Source organism: Electrona antarctica (assembly GCF_951216825.1).
Source record: "Electrona antarctica genome assembly, chromosome: 8".
Taxonomy (NCBI): domain Eukaryota; kingdom Metazoa; phylum Chordata; class Actinopteri; order Myctophiformes; family Myctophidae; genus Electrona; species Electrona antarctica.
Window position 1 is genome coordinate 17,583,144 of NC_136789.1, and position 13,548 is coordinate 17,596,691.

The 13,548-nt window shown below is 42.5% G+C and overlaps 1 protein-coding gene across 1 annotated transcript; it reads right to left on the reverse strand.

Moving 5' to 3' along the window:
* Positions 1–2,439: 2,439 nt before the first annotated feature.
* LOC306928466 (von Willebrand factor A domain-containing protein 7-like) lies at positions 2,440–13,498 on the reverse strand. Its single transcript, XM_079508602.1, has 15 exons — positions 13,377–13,498; positions 12,617–12,892; positions 12,429–12,522; positions 11,986–12,120; positions 11,269–11,455; positions 10,306–10,478; positions 9,809–9,924; positions 9,479–9,595; positions 7,417–7,620; positions 6,726–6,858; positions 6,039–6,185; positions 5,494–5,586; positions 4,340–4,617; positions 3,624–3,917; positions 2,440–3,390 (listed from the first exon to the last, which is right to left on the reverse strand). The coding sequence occupies exons 1-15, from the start codon at positions 13,449–13,451 to the stop codon at positions 2,821–2,823; spliced, it is 2,892 nt and encodes a 963-aa protein (XP_079364728.1). The 5' UTR covers positions 13,452–13,498; the 3' UTR covers positions 2,440–2,820.
* Positions 13,499–13,548: the final 50 nt, after the last annotated feature.

The following is a 13,548-nucleotide window of genomic DNA, read 5'->3' on the forward strand; positions in this document are numbered from 1 at the left end:
TGCACACGCCGCACATGCAAATCCAGACTCACCTTCATACACCCCCCCCCCCCCCCCCCCCCCCCCCCCCCCCCTATCCGAATATCACTGACCATAAAATGCATTTCTCAGAGTCTCTGATGAACGTTTCAAAATGTAAATAGTGACAAAGCAAAAAAGAAAAAAAGATGTGAAAACCAAAAAAAAGTGAAAAGTTTTGTGTGTTCTGTAAAGGGATATAGATGAGACGTGAGGACATCAGTAAAACAGTAAATAAAAAACCAACCTTTTTTTAAAAACATTTGTCTCGTTCATCATCTTGGTTTGATCATTGATATCTTCAGGGGTCATCCATGTCCGTACATGGACAAATGTGTCTGTGACTTGTTCTTGTGCGTGGCAAATTTTAGATTTTCTGTTTCATACGCCGTTAAAATGTTCTCATTTTGATCTTAAGACCCAATAACTGCATGTCAAGTCTCCAGGTTTTCTTGAGAATATGAATGACACTGTCACATTATGAGTCCAACTAGTACTATGTTTTATTTGCAAGGGCCCACAAATGGAACACTCAATTCAATTTCAATTCAAAGGGCTTTATTGGCATGAGAAAACATACATTTACATTGCCAAAGCAGAAAGCACAATACAACAATACAGCAATACAATCAAAACAAAAAATATGTACATTTGAACGTCAGAATCGTCAATAGATCAATTTCTATATTGTACATAGATCACTGGATGCAGGTATAGTGCAGGAATATACACAATGATTAGTCTTTAGGGTGGTTGTGTTCCGTTTGATATCCTTCTCCTATCACAGCAACTCACGAATCTTGCTGCTGTGTTTGCACATTGTTGTACTTCGCCCAGCAGATATGGGAGTTACTCTCATTGTCTCCACCAGGCCGAAGGCATGGGGAGAGAGTATGTTTTGCACTCCGTCCGTCCGTCCGTGTGTGTGTGTGTGTGTGTGTGTGTGTGTGTGTGTGTGTGTCCGTCCGTCCGTCCGTCCGTCCTTCCGTCTGTGACCAGCTAATCTCCGGCACCGTTAACCCGGTCGATGCCAAATATTGCACACACACTCCCTGGATGCCAACAATGAACCTCTGCCCCAAAATTTCCAGAACGGCCTGTTATAGCGCCACCAGGAGGCCGCTTTGTGCAAAACAACTTTTTGGACAGTACACCTACAGATTTTGTCCAAACATCACGCAAATTGGTACACAGTCTCTCTAGAGCCATTCAACGAAACGGGTCTTTCAGATTTCTCAGACTCCATCCTGATTGGCTAAGATTGGCTTCCAAAGTTCGCAGGAGTGCTCAGTTTCAAACAAAATGCTGCAAATCATGAACACATCGTGTGATTTCCGTGAAATTGTGCACGCACATTCCCACTAGGCCGAGGAAGAAATGCCACATGAACATTTTCAACTCAGCCTCATGGTGGCGCTATAACTGGCCGAAAAGTGTTTTGACCGCTAACTGCACGGATCTGTGGATAACTTTGTATGCCAACTCCCTAGAGGCCAAGGAAAAACCTTTGCCTGGAATTTTTCACATCTGCTCTTTATAGCGCCACCAGGAGGCCGACATATGTAAAACACATTTTCTAATATTACTCCTTCAGAATTTCTCAAAATTTCACGCAAGTCGGTACACATCTTCTTCATAGTCATGTAATCAAGACGGGTTTGTTTGATTTCTCATCATCCACCCTCATTGGCTACGATTGGCTTCTAAACTTTTCAGGAGTAGCCCGCTTTGTACCCGTTTTATACAAATCGCCACAACTACTCAACGCAGCGTCCGATTGTGGTGAAACTGTGCATGCATATTCCCACTAAGCTTTGGAAGAAATGCCACTTGACAGTTTTCAAATCAGCCTCATGGTGGCGCTACAACAGGCCAAGCCGTGTCACACACACACACACACGTTTATATTGCTCCTAAACATTGTGCCAAACATCACACACACTCCTATCCTCCTGGTGGAGACCTGTGCCCAGAAGGGCACTTTTACTAGTTCACTCTGAGTTACAGACCTGTTATGGTCATTCAGGGCTATCTCTTTGTGTTTCTGGCAAAAATATAATTTTGACAAAAATGTCCATGAGGTCCCCCAGGATTTTCTCCCGCTACACCAATGTCTTTGCGGAAAATAGCTGCATGTATAAGCTTACAGTGCCTGGCAACGTGATGCAAGCTTGTAGATCTATTTCATACTTTTTGACTATTTCTTCTGAATGTTCGCCTATTATGACATGCCCATAAGTGTGAAAGGGATAATCAGCAAGCAATGCACTCCCTAGGATGTTATCGAAGGCTTGGAGAACATTATTATGTAATCGCCCCCCCACCCCCACACAGAATGCAGTGAAAGCATGACATAAATAATATTTAAAATATATTTATTTAATAATCAACCACAGACATTTAGAAGCATTACTACAGTACGATGGATTTCACATAATTTACTTAAAATAAAAAAGTTAATATTAACGGTGAACTTTGGAACAAAACCCAGAATTTTCCCTTCCATTAAATGTGTAATTGATAGATATGTGCGTAATATTTGACAATTTGGCCATTTTAAGCATTCGAAAGGTCTTTAAATTGTCACTTAAGAAATGTGCAGATACTTTGGCTGTATTCACTTATTCTGTATTGGTTCATTTACTGTTGAGTGAGAAAACGATGTTGCACATTAAGATAATCTGGGGATTTTGTAGAGCAACACCCGGCCCAGTTAGGGAACCACTGTACTAGGGGCTAGTAGGGGGGCCAGTATCAGTGTGATAGCCACATTCAGGCAAAGATAGGAGGTCTCCCGGACGGTTAGCTCAACCGTCTGGGCACATAGGCTGCCGAGCCAGCCTGACGGCGTGCCGCGGGTTTGCCTCCCGATCCCGACGGCCTTTGCCGCATGTCTTCCCCCCATCTCTCTCTCCAGACTACTTTCATCCTATCAATAAAGGCAGAAAAAGCCCCATAAAAATATCTTTTAAAAAACAAAACATAGCAGGGCTGAGTGGTCTTAGCTATAGCAGCTGGAGTGACGGGGTGCGTTAATGAGCCGGTGGTTTGGGTAGTGGCAGTTTCCCTGGCAGTGTAGAAACAGGTGCCCACGTTGCCCACTCCGTCCACTACCTGCAGCTCTACATCGGGTGAACAGCAGGAGGCGCTGTAGGACACCAGGGTTATGTTCTGGTTTTGCGTACTGCTCACTGCCATGCTGGTGTTCAGTGCTCCGTTGCCCTGCTTGAGGCCGACGCGTTCCACACCCGTGCCCTGGGGGCCGTCGCTGACGCTGGCAGAGAGTCGCCACGTAGACAAACTGCAGTTGGACTCAGAACATTGGGGGTCCAGGGCGGCCAGCTGACACACTGGCCGAGTGAAATCTGTCACCTATACGGGATGAGAAGGAAACATGAAGCCATCGGTCACTTAAGCCACCAAAGCAACAGTGTTAATAGCACATCTACAAGTTTACATGTCGTTTTGTGATGCGTTGTGAGCTTGTAGATCTGCAGAAAATGTAAGATTTGTATTTATTTATTTCGCCTATAATGACGCCAGGTTGAAAGTGGTTAAAGGGAGATGGTTCATACAACTGTAATGTCACTCTTTGGGAGACTTACCGCGTTAACGATGGAAAAACGCAGCACAGCGTAGTTGGTATCCGTGCTCCCGGGCGCCTCAGCCTCGATGGTTAAGGTGACGTCACATCCAGATGGTGTATTAAGATGGGCCATGAGGGTCACTATACCATTGGCATTGCCTCCATCTGTAAGGAGGATGCTGGTTGGTGAAGTGAAGTCAAACCCACGGTCATTGGTGGCTCGGATGGTGACGTTTCCCCCTGTGCCGTTAATCGCCACAGTGAAAGGCACCGGGAACGGAGTTCCTGGCTCTAAGATGCCATCTGAATCAGCCTAAATGTATTGAAGAATGATACAACAATTACTGGGAGTTGTGATAAGCACCTTTCAAACTGGATATAGACTATAATAACGCTGTGGCACAATTTAATGTTAAGTGGTGAAGCATCAATACAGGCGGTCTGCTTGTGTGCATGTGGTGACGCTGTACATCTTTTTTGGCTGAGTGTTAACAGTGTAGCTTATTCTTTACCAATAACCAAATAGATAAGCTGGAAGAAGCATCTCTTTGAATGCATAATAGAGTTTACACTAGTGTTACTGACCATGATACTGACAACGATACTGATAGTATCATGGTCAGTATCATGTCTGTCACTCATTGAGTACAAATATTTCACTTTTTTAAATGATGACATGAAATGGTTTGAGAACCACTTGTTTGGTTTATTTATGGAGTCATGGCAGGTGCTCACCGTGACAGTCAGGCTGGAAGCCTTTAAGTTGGTAGCAGACTGTCTCTGGAAGTCAACAGCTGATGCTCTGGTCTCTCTGCTGCCGCCCAGCCTCCCTTTCACGCGCACCACAAACTCCGTCGATGGGACCCTGTCCACCTGGACTAGGTAGTCTCCATCCTCCAGTAACCTCACGGTGCCGCTAACCTCTGCTGCCCCCGATGTTTCCACCAGAGACACCCCCGTGACCGCTGCCGAGTCACTCCCCGTGACCATCACCAACAATGAACCTTTAACACCTTTAATGGCAAATGAAAGAAATATGGATATCTTATGCTGCATCATCCAGTCAATTTCTGAGGGAAAGAAAAAGAGTCTTAAAAAGCTTCCTTTAGCTACACCCTGGCCCAACTGGACCAGAGGGATTTGAACTGCCTGACAACAACATCCTTAAGCACTTGAACTTTAGCATCCATATTTGTCGATCTACAAGCTATTTTTGTTGAGGAGATGTGGTGTAGAGCAGGGGTTCTCAAAGTGGGTGCCGCGGAACACTATAGGATGCCTTGACACAAGTCCAGGGGTGCCTCAGAATACTATAGGATGCCTTGACACAAGTCCAGGGGTGCCTCAGAACACTATAGGATGCCTTGACACAAGTCCAGGGGTGCCTCAGAACACTATAGGATGCCTTGACACAAGTCCAGGGGTGCCTCAGAATACTTAGATAATATTTGGAATTTATCAATGTCACTTCAGTTTAAACACTCTATACTTAGAACGCACCAAATACAGTTTTAACTCTGGTTCGTTTTCCTTTTTAAGCCTATATCGTACACTAAGTCTCTAAACCAAAATCACACCTGTGTGAAGTGAGGGGCGCTCTTATCATCGTAGTTACGTCACCAATAAGGGACCACCCCTTATTGGCCAAGGGTTTGCACCGATATACCGACAGCCGATTTGCTCAGGCACATATGATGTAAATTCTCCAATTTATGTCAATGGCATTTCATGTTTAGTTTATAGGAGGGCCCCTCAAAATAGTAGATCTACAAGCTCAGAACGCGTCTTTGTGACGGGCGTCCGTCTATCCGACCGACTGACCCATCCTTAGATTTTTTTAAAGTGACACAAATTTGAAAACTTCTAATAAACATATAAACAATGCATACCAGCTCTAGGACGGGTCTCTAGAACATCATATCCTGTAAAGGGGCTCTGGGCCAATTCCACAAAGTCAAACAGGAAGTCAATGTCACTTTGACCTGAAAATAAAAACGTTATACATGAAAGAAAGTTATATGCTTGCGATAGGTGCATAGGACAATTAGACATATAGCCAGTGTGTCTTTTCACACTTTTTAGAATACTGAGAGCATAGAGACTCATTTTATTGTTTTGGTAGATCTGGCCCTACGTAGAAAAACCCTTGAGGCCCTTGAAGATCTGCCTCCGAACCATGCAATGTGTCTTGCATAGTAGAATTTCACTGATTGATATTTATTCGTATTGATGTAAATGTATACATTTATTCAAGAAATATCAGTCAGTGCAATAATATACTACATTTTGTATTAGCCATTATTATTATTTAATTATAATTAGCTGTTTAAAAGGGAAAGCTACAGAGCATAACAGCTAACTCACTAACAAAAGTATGCCCTGCTGCTGATTTATTAGGTTCTCAAGATGACCAAATAGGTAAAATGCACGTCACCTATGACCTTCAGAGTGTAGGGCTGTGTGGACACCATTCGTATTTCCCATGATCCCACATGTTTGTTTAGCTGCATGGTTCTGAAGTTTCCTACAGCCAGGATGGAACCCAGCGGTCCTGTGCTATCAGCACTGCTCTGAGACACTCCTGTGAACAAAACACACGCATTGGAAACCAACAGAGCACAGTGACAGGCTGACAGCAAGCAAGTGACCTTTTTCACCGCAGCCATATTGACGTAAAGTAGTTGTGTTATGTAACTTCCTTCACAGGTGTTATTGTTGTTCCTCAAACTGAAGGGTTAGCTGCCCCTGCAGTGCATTCTGTCCAGGGTACACCCGGCAGCTAACATTTTCGATGTGTAGTATACACATGAATTAATCTTAAGGTCTATGTTGTTGATCCTCCTGTCAGTGACGTCTGGTGGCCTAAATTGATCAATGGAATGACATGCGTAAATGTGCGCAGCGTGAAGAGTGAAGAGACGTGCACATGCACCCATCATTGCTGCTTTTCACTACAGTCAATGGGTTCAGATACAATAATTTAATTATCTTTGTCGCTCAAATACCGGCAGAAGTGGATGTCTCAGTGGTGCATGAGTTGACACAGTTTTGCGTGCGTGTGAAGAGGGTCATTTGCGTGCATCCCACGCTCATTGCGTGAGAGTTGGCAGCTCCGTTTTACCTTCTGGGTTTATAAGACTGAAACTCAAGGAGCGTCCTGTGATGTAGATGATTAGGTTTGTCAATGATTCGTCTACTGAGAAGGTGAAATTAGCGGGCCTTCCTGGGGTTCTGGCAGCTTGCAGAATGGTCACCTACAGAAACAAAAATTATTAATCTGTTCCTAGTACTAAAGCCACATTGGTGGCAGTGAGAGGTAACTTTTTTGATACTTGCAACACTGGCCGTACCAGATGACTGAAGCCCATTGTGGTAAAGTTAATTCGGGGTGATGTGCTGATAGTTTTTAATCCCATACGGGATTTTGAAAAGCTATATTTCTGCTTGATTGATAGAATACTTTAACAGGTTGCAGAAAAAGCCCAGTTAAAGTACAGTTAAATACAAGGTCTGTTAAGTGGATTTGAAACCCCCAAAAGCCTGACATACAGCTTGTTTCCATTGGGGCCATTCATATTCAATTCATCAGAACATAATGACATTGAATGACAAATACAAATATACAGTACTAAAAATGCTTAAATAGCTCAAATAGTGTAGCTTTAATTTACAGCAACCATATTCATTAAGAACAATAAGTGTTGATTTATCAGTGGTAATTATGCTGATGACTTTAGAATAGTTTGTTAAACACTGTTGGCGATATATTTTATTTTATGTTGAATTCATAATGATGTTGAAGATTACAGTACCAGAGAGGAAGCAGAGGACTCTGTAATGATTCTGGTGGCCTCTAGCAGCTCGCTCTTGGTGACTTCAATAGCGTGTCCCCCAGACGCCTGAGCCAGGTCTCTGTAGACCTGGGCGTCTGTCCGGCTCATGTGGGCCATCTGTACGCCGCTGTCAGACCGTCTCCGACGACGGCGCCCAAACACGCCGGTTAGCATGAAGTTCACCTGCATGCAATTATTCATGTAGATTAAATCAATTTAATGTGGTAGCTCTCTTAATTAAAAGGGACACTTCACCCTTTTTGCAAAACAATATGTTAATGACATTTAGAAGATTTAGAACACTTTCCTCCTGTTTTTTTGTGATATGTGGTTTTAGATATTTTAGCAGTGTCCATGATGTCATGGACGCTGGTGCTTACTTACTGACTACATGCAGATTCAATTCAATTCAATTCAATTTTATTAAAGTGTCAAATCACAACAAGTTGTCTCAAGACACTTTACAACCAACAAAGATCCACCCAGAGCAAGCAATATTACGACAATGGTAACGAAAAACTCCCCTTTAGGAAGAAAGAAACGTCAGGCAGAACCCGACTCTAGGGTGGGCGGCCATCTGCCTCGACCGTGTCGGGGGAGAGGGGGGGGGGGGGGGGGGGTAGAGGGGAATAGGAAGAAAGAATAGAAGAGAGATGATCCTAAGAGTTTTGAGAAAGAAATATGTATACACACTGCTATATGTATACACACTGCTATATGTATACACACTGCTATATGTATACACACTGCTATATGTATACACACTGGCAGTACCGAAACTCTGCAATGACACAGATGCTTTCCAGGTTTTATATAGTAGAAAACATGTATTTAGATTTGGATTTTGACAGAACCAGAAGTTGGATTTAAATACTGGCCAGGCAGAGGATCAACTTCCTCAAGTCAACTATTTGATGGAGAAGTTTAAAATAATTTTAACAAGCTAGAGCTTGGTTTGCCTGGTGGAGAGGAAGGAACTGTTTGGATTGGAATAACGATAACCACGGTGCAGCAGTGCAAGCGAAATGTTTGTCAGCATCGGCGTACCCACCTGCTCAGCTGTGCTGAGGAACCTCATGTACAAATGTATGTGTAGGTTGTCGGATTCTGTCAACAGCATTATTGTTATTCTGACTAACCGTTTATTGAGTTCAGTCAGGTTTGTTTCTAAACTGTGGAACCATTGGTGTGTAAGCCTGTATAGTATGCAACTATGCATTTGTGATTTTATGTAGACAATGTCTGCCTTTTGTTTGTCTCTGTTTTTTTTATGTCAATATGGACCTTGTGTCTTTAATAAAGTTTGATTGATTGATTAGTCCTACCGCAGAAACTCCCCGCTGTCAGGTGATAAGAAGCGGCCTGCTCACTCCTCATGAATTGAAGGATGTATGAGCTCAGTTCGGGGCTCTCCCAGGTTGGCAGAGAGTAGCGCCCAGGATTACAGTCACCGGGGGACGTAAAGACAATACTTAATGAACCATATTGGAGCTTTGGCTTCTGTTGGGGACGTTAAGAAAAAAAAAGGCACAAATCGAGAAAAAAATACAAACCAAAAATCACACCTGTGTGAAGTGAGGGGCGCTCTTATCGTACATCATCCAATTTATATACTTCCTCATGAATTAATTTGTCAACTTATGTTATCTTTTAACCATGATATAGTCTTTATATTCAACGTTTAAAACAGTTGCTTTAGAAAAGTCGATTTTCCCATCCACATATGACGTAAATTCTCCTTTCATGTCAATGGCAAATGTCAATGTGACACATTTGTATAGGAGGGTCTAGTGCCCCTCAAAAAAATATGACAATACTATATTGTCTCTGGGTGGAAACATATGTCCAACAGTTTCTTTTCAGGGTTCAAATAAAAAAAAACAGCAAAAGTAGCAGATCAACAAGCTAAAAACACGCCGGAGCTTGTATATCGGATACTTTTGTGTGACGCTGTAGTATGATCAGCAGGGCATTCATTTACGAAAAGTTAAAATATGAAGATGGGAGCAACGATATACTGTTCTCTATGGCAGCCACACACCACTGTCTTGGTGCGCTCGATCAATGCGGTCACCGTGCTCTTCAGGTGGCTGTCCTTAGCCGAGGCATCAGTGAAGAGGAAGATCTCAGAGTTTGGAGGGGCCCCGGTTAAAGCCAGCTATACACAGATGAACACAACAGAGAAAAGGAAGTAGTGTTGAATCACAATCTACAAAGTAACTTTGTAACTAAAGTTTTCAACTAGTTGTAGTGGAGTAAAAGCACAATGTTTGTAGGCCTACATGAGTACATGTACTTAGTTACTTTCCACCCCTGGTTCGTATGAATAAAAGCTGCAGAACAAACAGGGAAGCAGTCCACACCACTCTACCTGAAGCCCTGAAAGACTCATCTCAGGTAAATCATTGTTCCCTCCTTGTAGTATCAGCTCATTAATGTGAGCTTTGAAGATGTTTAGATCTGTTGTCCTCATCAGTGGACCAAAGTCTAACGTTCAGAGTGGGGGACAAAAAGTAGAATTTTTATTCACGTCTTTTAAACTTTTGAGGCATGGATTATGAGGTATATCATGAGGTCAATAAGAATACTGTTGATGGATTAGAATGTAATACAGTATATAGCACAGAACACTCCCTGGAATTCAAAGTAAACTGTCAGATTAATTTCTCTTCAGATAGACCATCTCATGGTACGTAAGTTAATGGTGATCCATCTAAACAATTCACTGTTTACCCTTTTTGGAACTCAAAGAACTGTTCACCATTGACTCAAGTCATTTAGGAGAAAATGGATACAAACTAAGCATTGCTGTAAAGTTTCTTTTTTATTCTCTTTTTTTAAATTTCTCTTATTTTTGAACTATCCTACCTGGATCTCTAAAGGGAACTAGGATGTACGATGAGGGCTCGTCTGGTGTTCCAACTTTACTGTCAAAGAGAGAGGTCACTGCCTTCACCGCCTCAATGTCATCCCTCATGCTTGGCGTGGCGTCAATCACAAAACAGAGAGCTTTATTAGATCCCTTGGAGATCCCCATCAACCTGACAGAAGAGGCGAGAGAAAGATAAATGGAAAACACCTTTTTCACTTGAACCCCATGCATGCCTATTCTGGGGGGAACATTTGCTATAAATAGCAGATCTACAAGCTCAAAGCAGGTCAAAGAGATTTGGTGGTGTTGGTGGTGGAGACAACTAAGTAGCATTTTTACTCAAGTCGTTTAAACTTTTGATGCTACGCGCTGCATTTGAGCTTGTAGATCGGCTATTTTTGGTGGAGACGGAAAAAGAGGGCGGTATAGTGTAGTTCACCCAAAAGATATTTTCAATTACACACCCCAGCCTTGATTTCATGAGATTTGTGTTTATGTCACATTCCTGAGCCAATAAGTGTGTGACCGGGACAGTGTCATCGTTCAGTAGGAGACTCAGTACTGGAGGCTCCGCCAGTCAGACCAGTCTGAAGTTAGTGGTTCTGTACTGTACAAGCCCTCCTTCCTGGCCTCTGTGTGTGTGTGTGTGTGTGTGTGTGTGTGTGTGTGTGTGTGTGTGTGTGTGTGTGTGTGTGTGTGTGTGTGTGTGTGTGTGTGTGTGTGTGTGTGTGTGTGTGTGTGTGTGTGTGTGTGTGTGTGTGTGTGTGTGTGTGTGTGTGTGTGTGTGTGTGTGTGTGTGTGTCACTGCTCGGACGGACGGACAGACCGACAGGGACACATATACATAGCTACGCAATGGAGTGGCTGTACCACTCAAAAAAGACTTCATGGAGTGTGTAATTTAAGTCATGTTTTTGTGTGAACAACTTTAGCATTATGTGCATTGTTAGATGCTTTACTGTAGGAAGTCTGTGTGTCCGGCTGCTGCATCAATGTCCTCCAGCAGCTCTCTGGTAGCAGCTATTGCCAGATGTGCTGCTTCAGAATGGAGATGACCGTGGCTGGAGGTCCGTGTGTCCTTGTTGATCCCGCCTTTTGGCTCAATGCCGCTTGACGGGTCGACAGGGCCTCCGTGGCTGCATTTCCCTGTTCACCGTTAGATTTGAGAACATATAAGTGATCAAATGGTTTAAAATGCCTTTAAATTCGACCATTTGAAAATAGCAGATCTACCAGCTTTTTTTTAATCTACAAGCGCATTGTGAGCTTGTAAATCGGCCATTTTTAAAAGATTTTTAATTTATACATTTGACAACTTGGAATGGAACATTCTGCATAATGAGTACTTTCTACTTTCAGTACATTTGGACACCAATAATATTTATTCTCGAAAAGAGCATTGAGGTTCACCCTCATTTGCAATGCTGCCGAGATCACATATCACAGATCATTGGGAAGTTAGCTTCCTTTCTGTAAAGAAAACCAATTTTCTGTCTTAGTTTGGCTGTAAGGTCAGTAATATGATATTTAAATGTAAATCTTTCATCGAGCCAAATACCCAGATATGAATGTAAGTACTTTTTCCACCATTGAATATAGAGTACTGAGGTCCTGATCACTGCCACTAGCCCTGGGAGGTGTTGAGTGATGTCAGACTTCGATCGGTGCTCTCTTACCTTTTGGTTTGGTTGAGAAGAACGGCACAATGCCAAAGTATCCTGAAGTCAGTACTTTCTCCTGCGTGATGTCTTCCAAAATATTGTTCCTACAGTCATCTCCATCACAGTTCCGGCAGGTTGCCCTGTTAACATCTGTAGAAAAGTAGTTCCACAAATTATTTTTGCACAAACGGCAAATTATCACCACAATTGCGCAACACACTAACATTATGACACTGTAAACACTCATAAATATTAATACTGCTTTAACCTTAATAACACACCATTATAAAGCATTTCATAAACTTACACGGTCAAGTATCTCATCCTAATTTCCTGACACTTTTTTTTTTCGAAGCGAAAACTGTGCACGCACTCTCCCTGGATACCAGAGCAGAATTGGCCCGAATTTCGATTTTTGCTAAACACATTTGTATATTAAACCAAACAGATATTGGTACCTGCAATGTTGCCAATGCTGGTGTCAGATCTGATTAGGTTGGAGTTTGGGAGTTTGTTGCCCAGTTCCACCCAGTTGGAGTGACTGTAGAAGTCCTTCACATTAGAGGAAAACAATTTACACCAAGATTAATTGGGAAAAATAAATTGTCAAACAGAACAACGATAACGACAACGATATGAGACATACCTGTAAGGGGTGTAAGATTTCCCCCAGCATCTGCCTGGCCGCTTCAAAGTTCCCTTGCTTGTTGTTGGCTTTGACCGCGGACAAACCATGTGTGATGATTCTCCTTCCCTCAGTGAATCTCTCCGCGTTAAAATGGTAGCTCTCGTTGAAGCAATGGCGGAGGTCCACTCGTACATTTCGCCACTTGATCAATTTAATGGCTTGGCGGAAGGTCTTCGAGGACCTCTGTGAGGAACAGGCCACAATGACAGCTTCAGCTGTCAAAGGCTGTTGTCGCTGCAATGGAAAAAAAAACATCCAAATACCGGTATAAACACTACCAGAAGAAGTCAAATGGACAGTGGTAACACTTTTTTTTTTTTACTTTACTGGAGTATTTCCAATTATCTGTATTTTTACTTCTACTCCACCACATCTCAGAGACAAATATAGTACTTTTACTCTAGTTGTTAGATTACCACTTCAGCCCTATATACATTTCTGCCATTTGAAAAAAACAAAACAAATATATATATATATATATATATATATATATATATACACACACACACGAAAACTTGTGAAATGGGACATTCTGCATAATGACTATAGTTTCTACTTTTGGTACTTTAAGTACATTTTGATGCCAGTACTTTAGTAGTTTTACTCAAGCACATTTTTTACTTCACTGAAGAGTATTTCTATATTGCAGTATTGTTACTTTTACTTAGTAAAACATTTGACACACACACTCACACACACAATGTCAATGGATCCTTACTGGTGACGTGAAGTGTCTACCTGCCTCTAGGGCAAGGTTTCGGCACACCTGTAGAGTGGCATTTAAGATAGCCATCTCCGTGATGGTAGGGTGATTCAGGGTCAGGGAGTCACCTGGTAGGTTCTCACGATTCTGAAACCCCAGAGATCCTCCGGTCTGCAGAAGAAGGAGA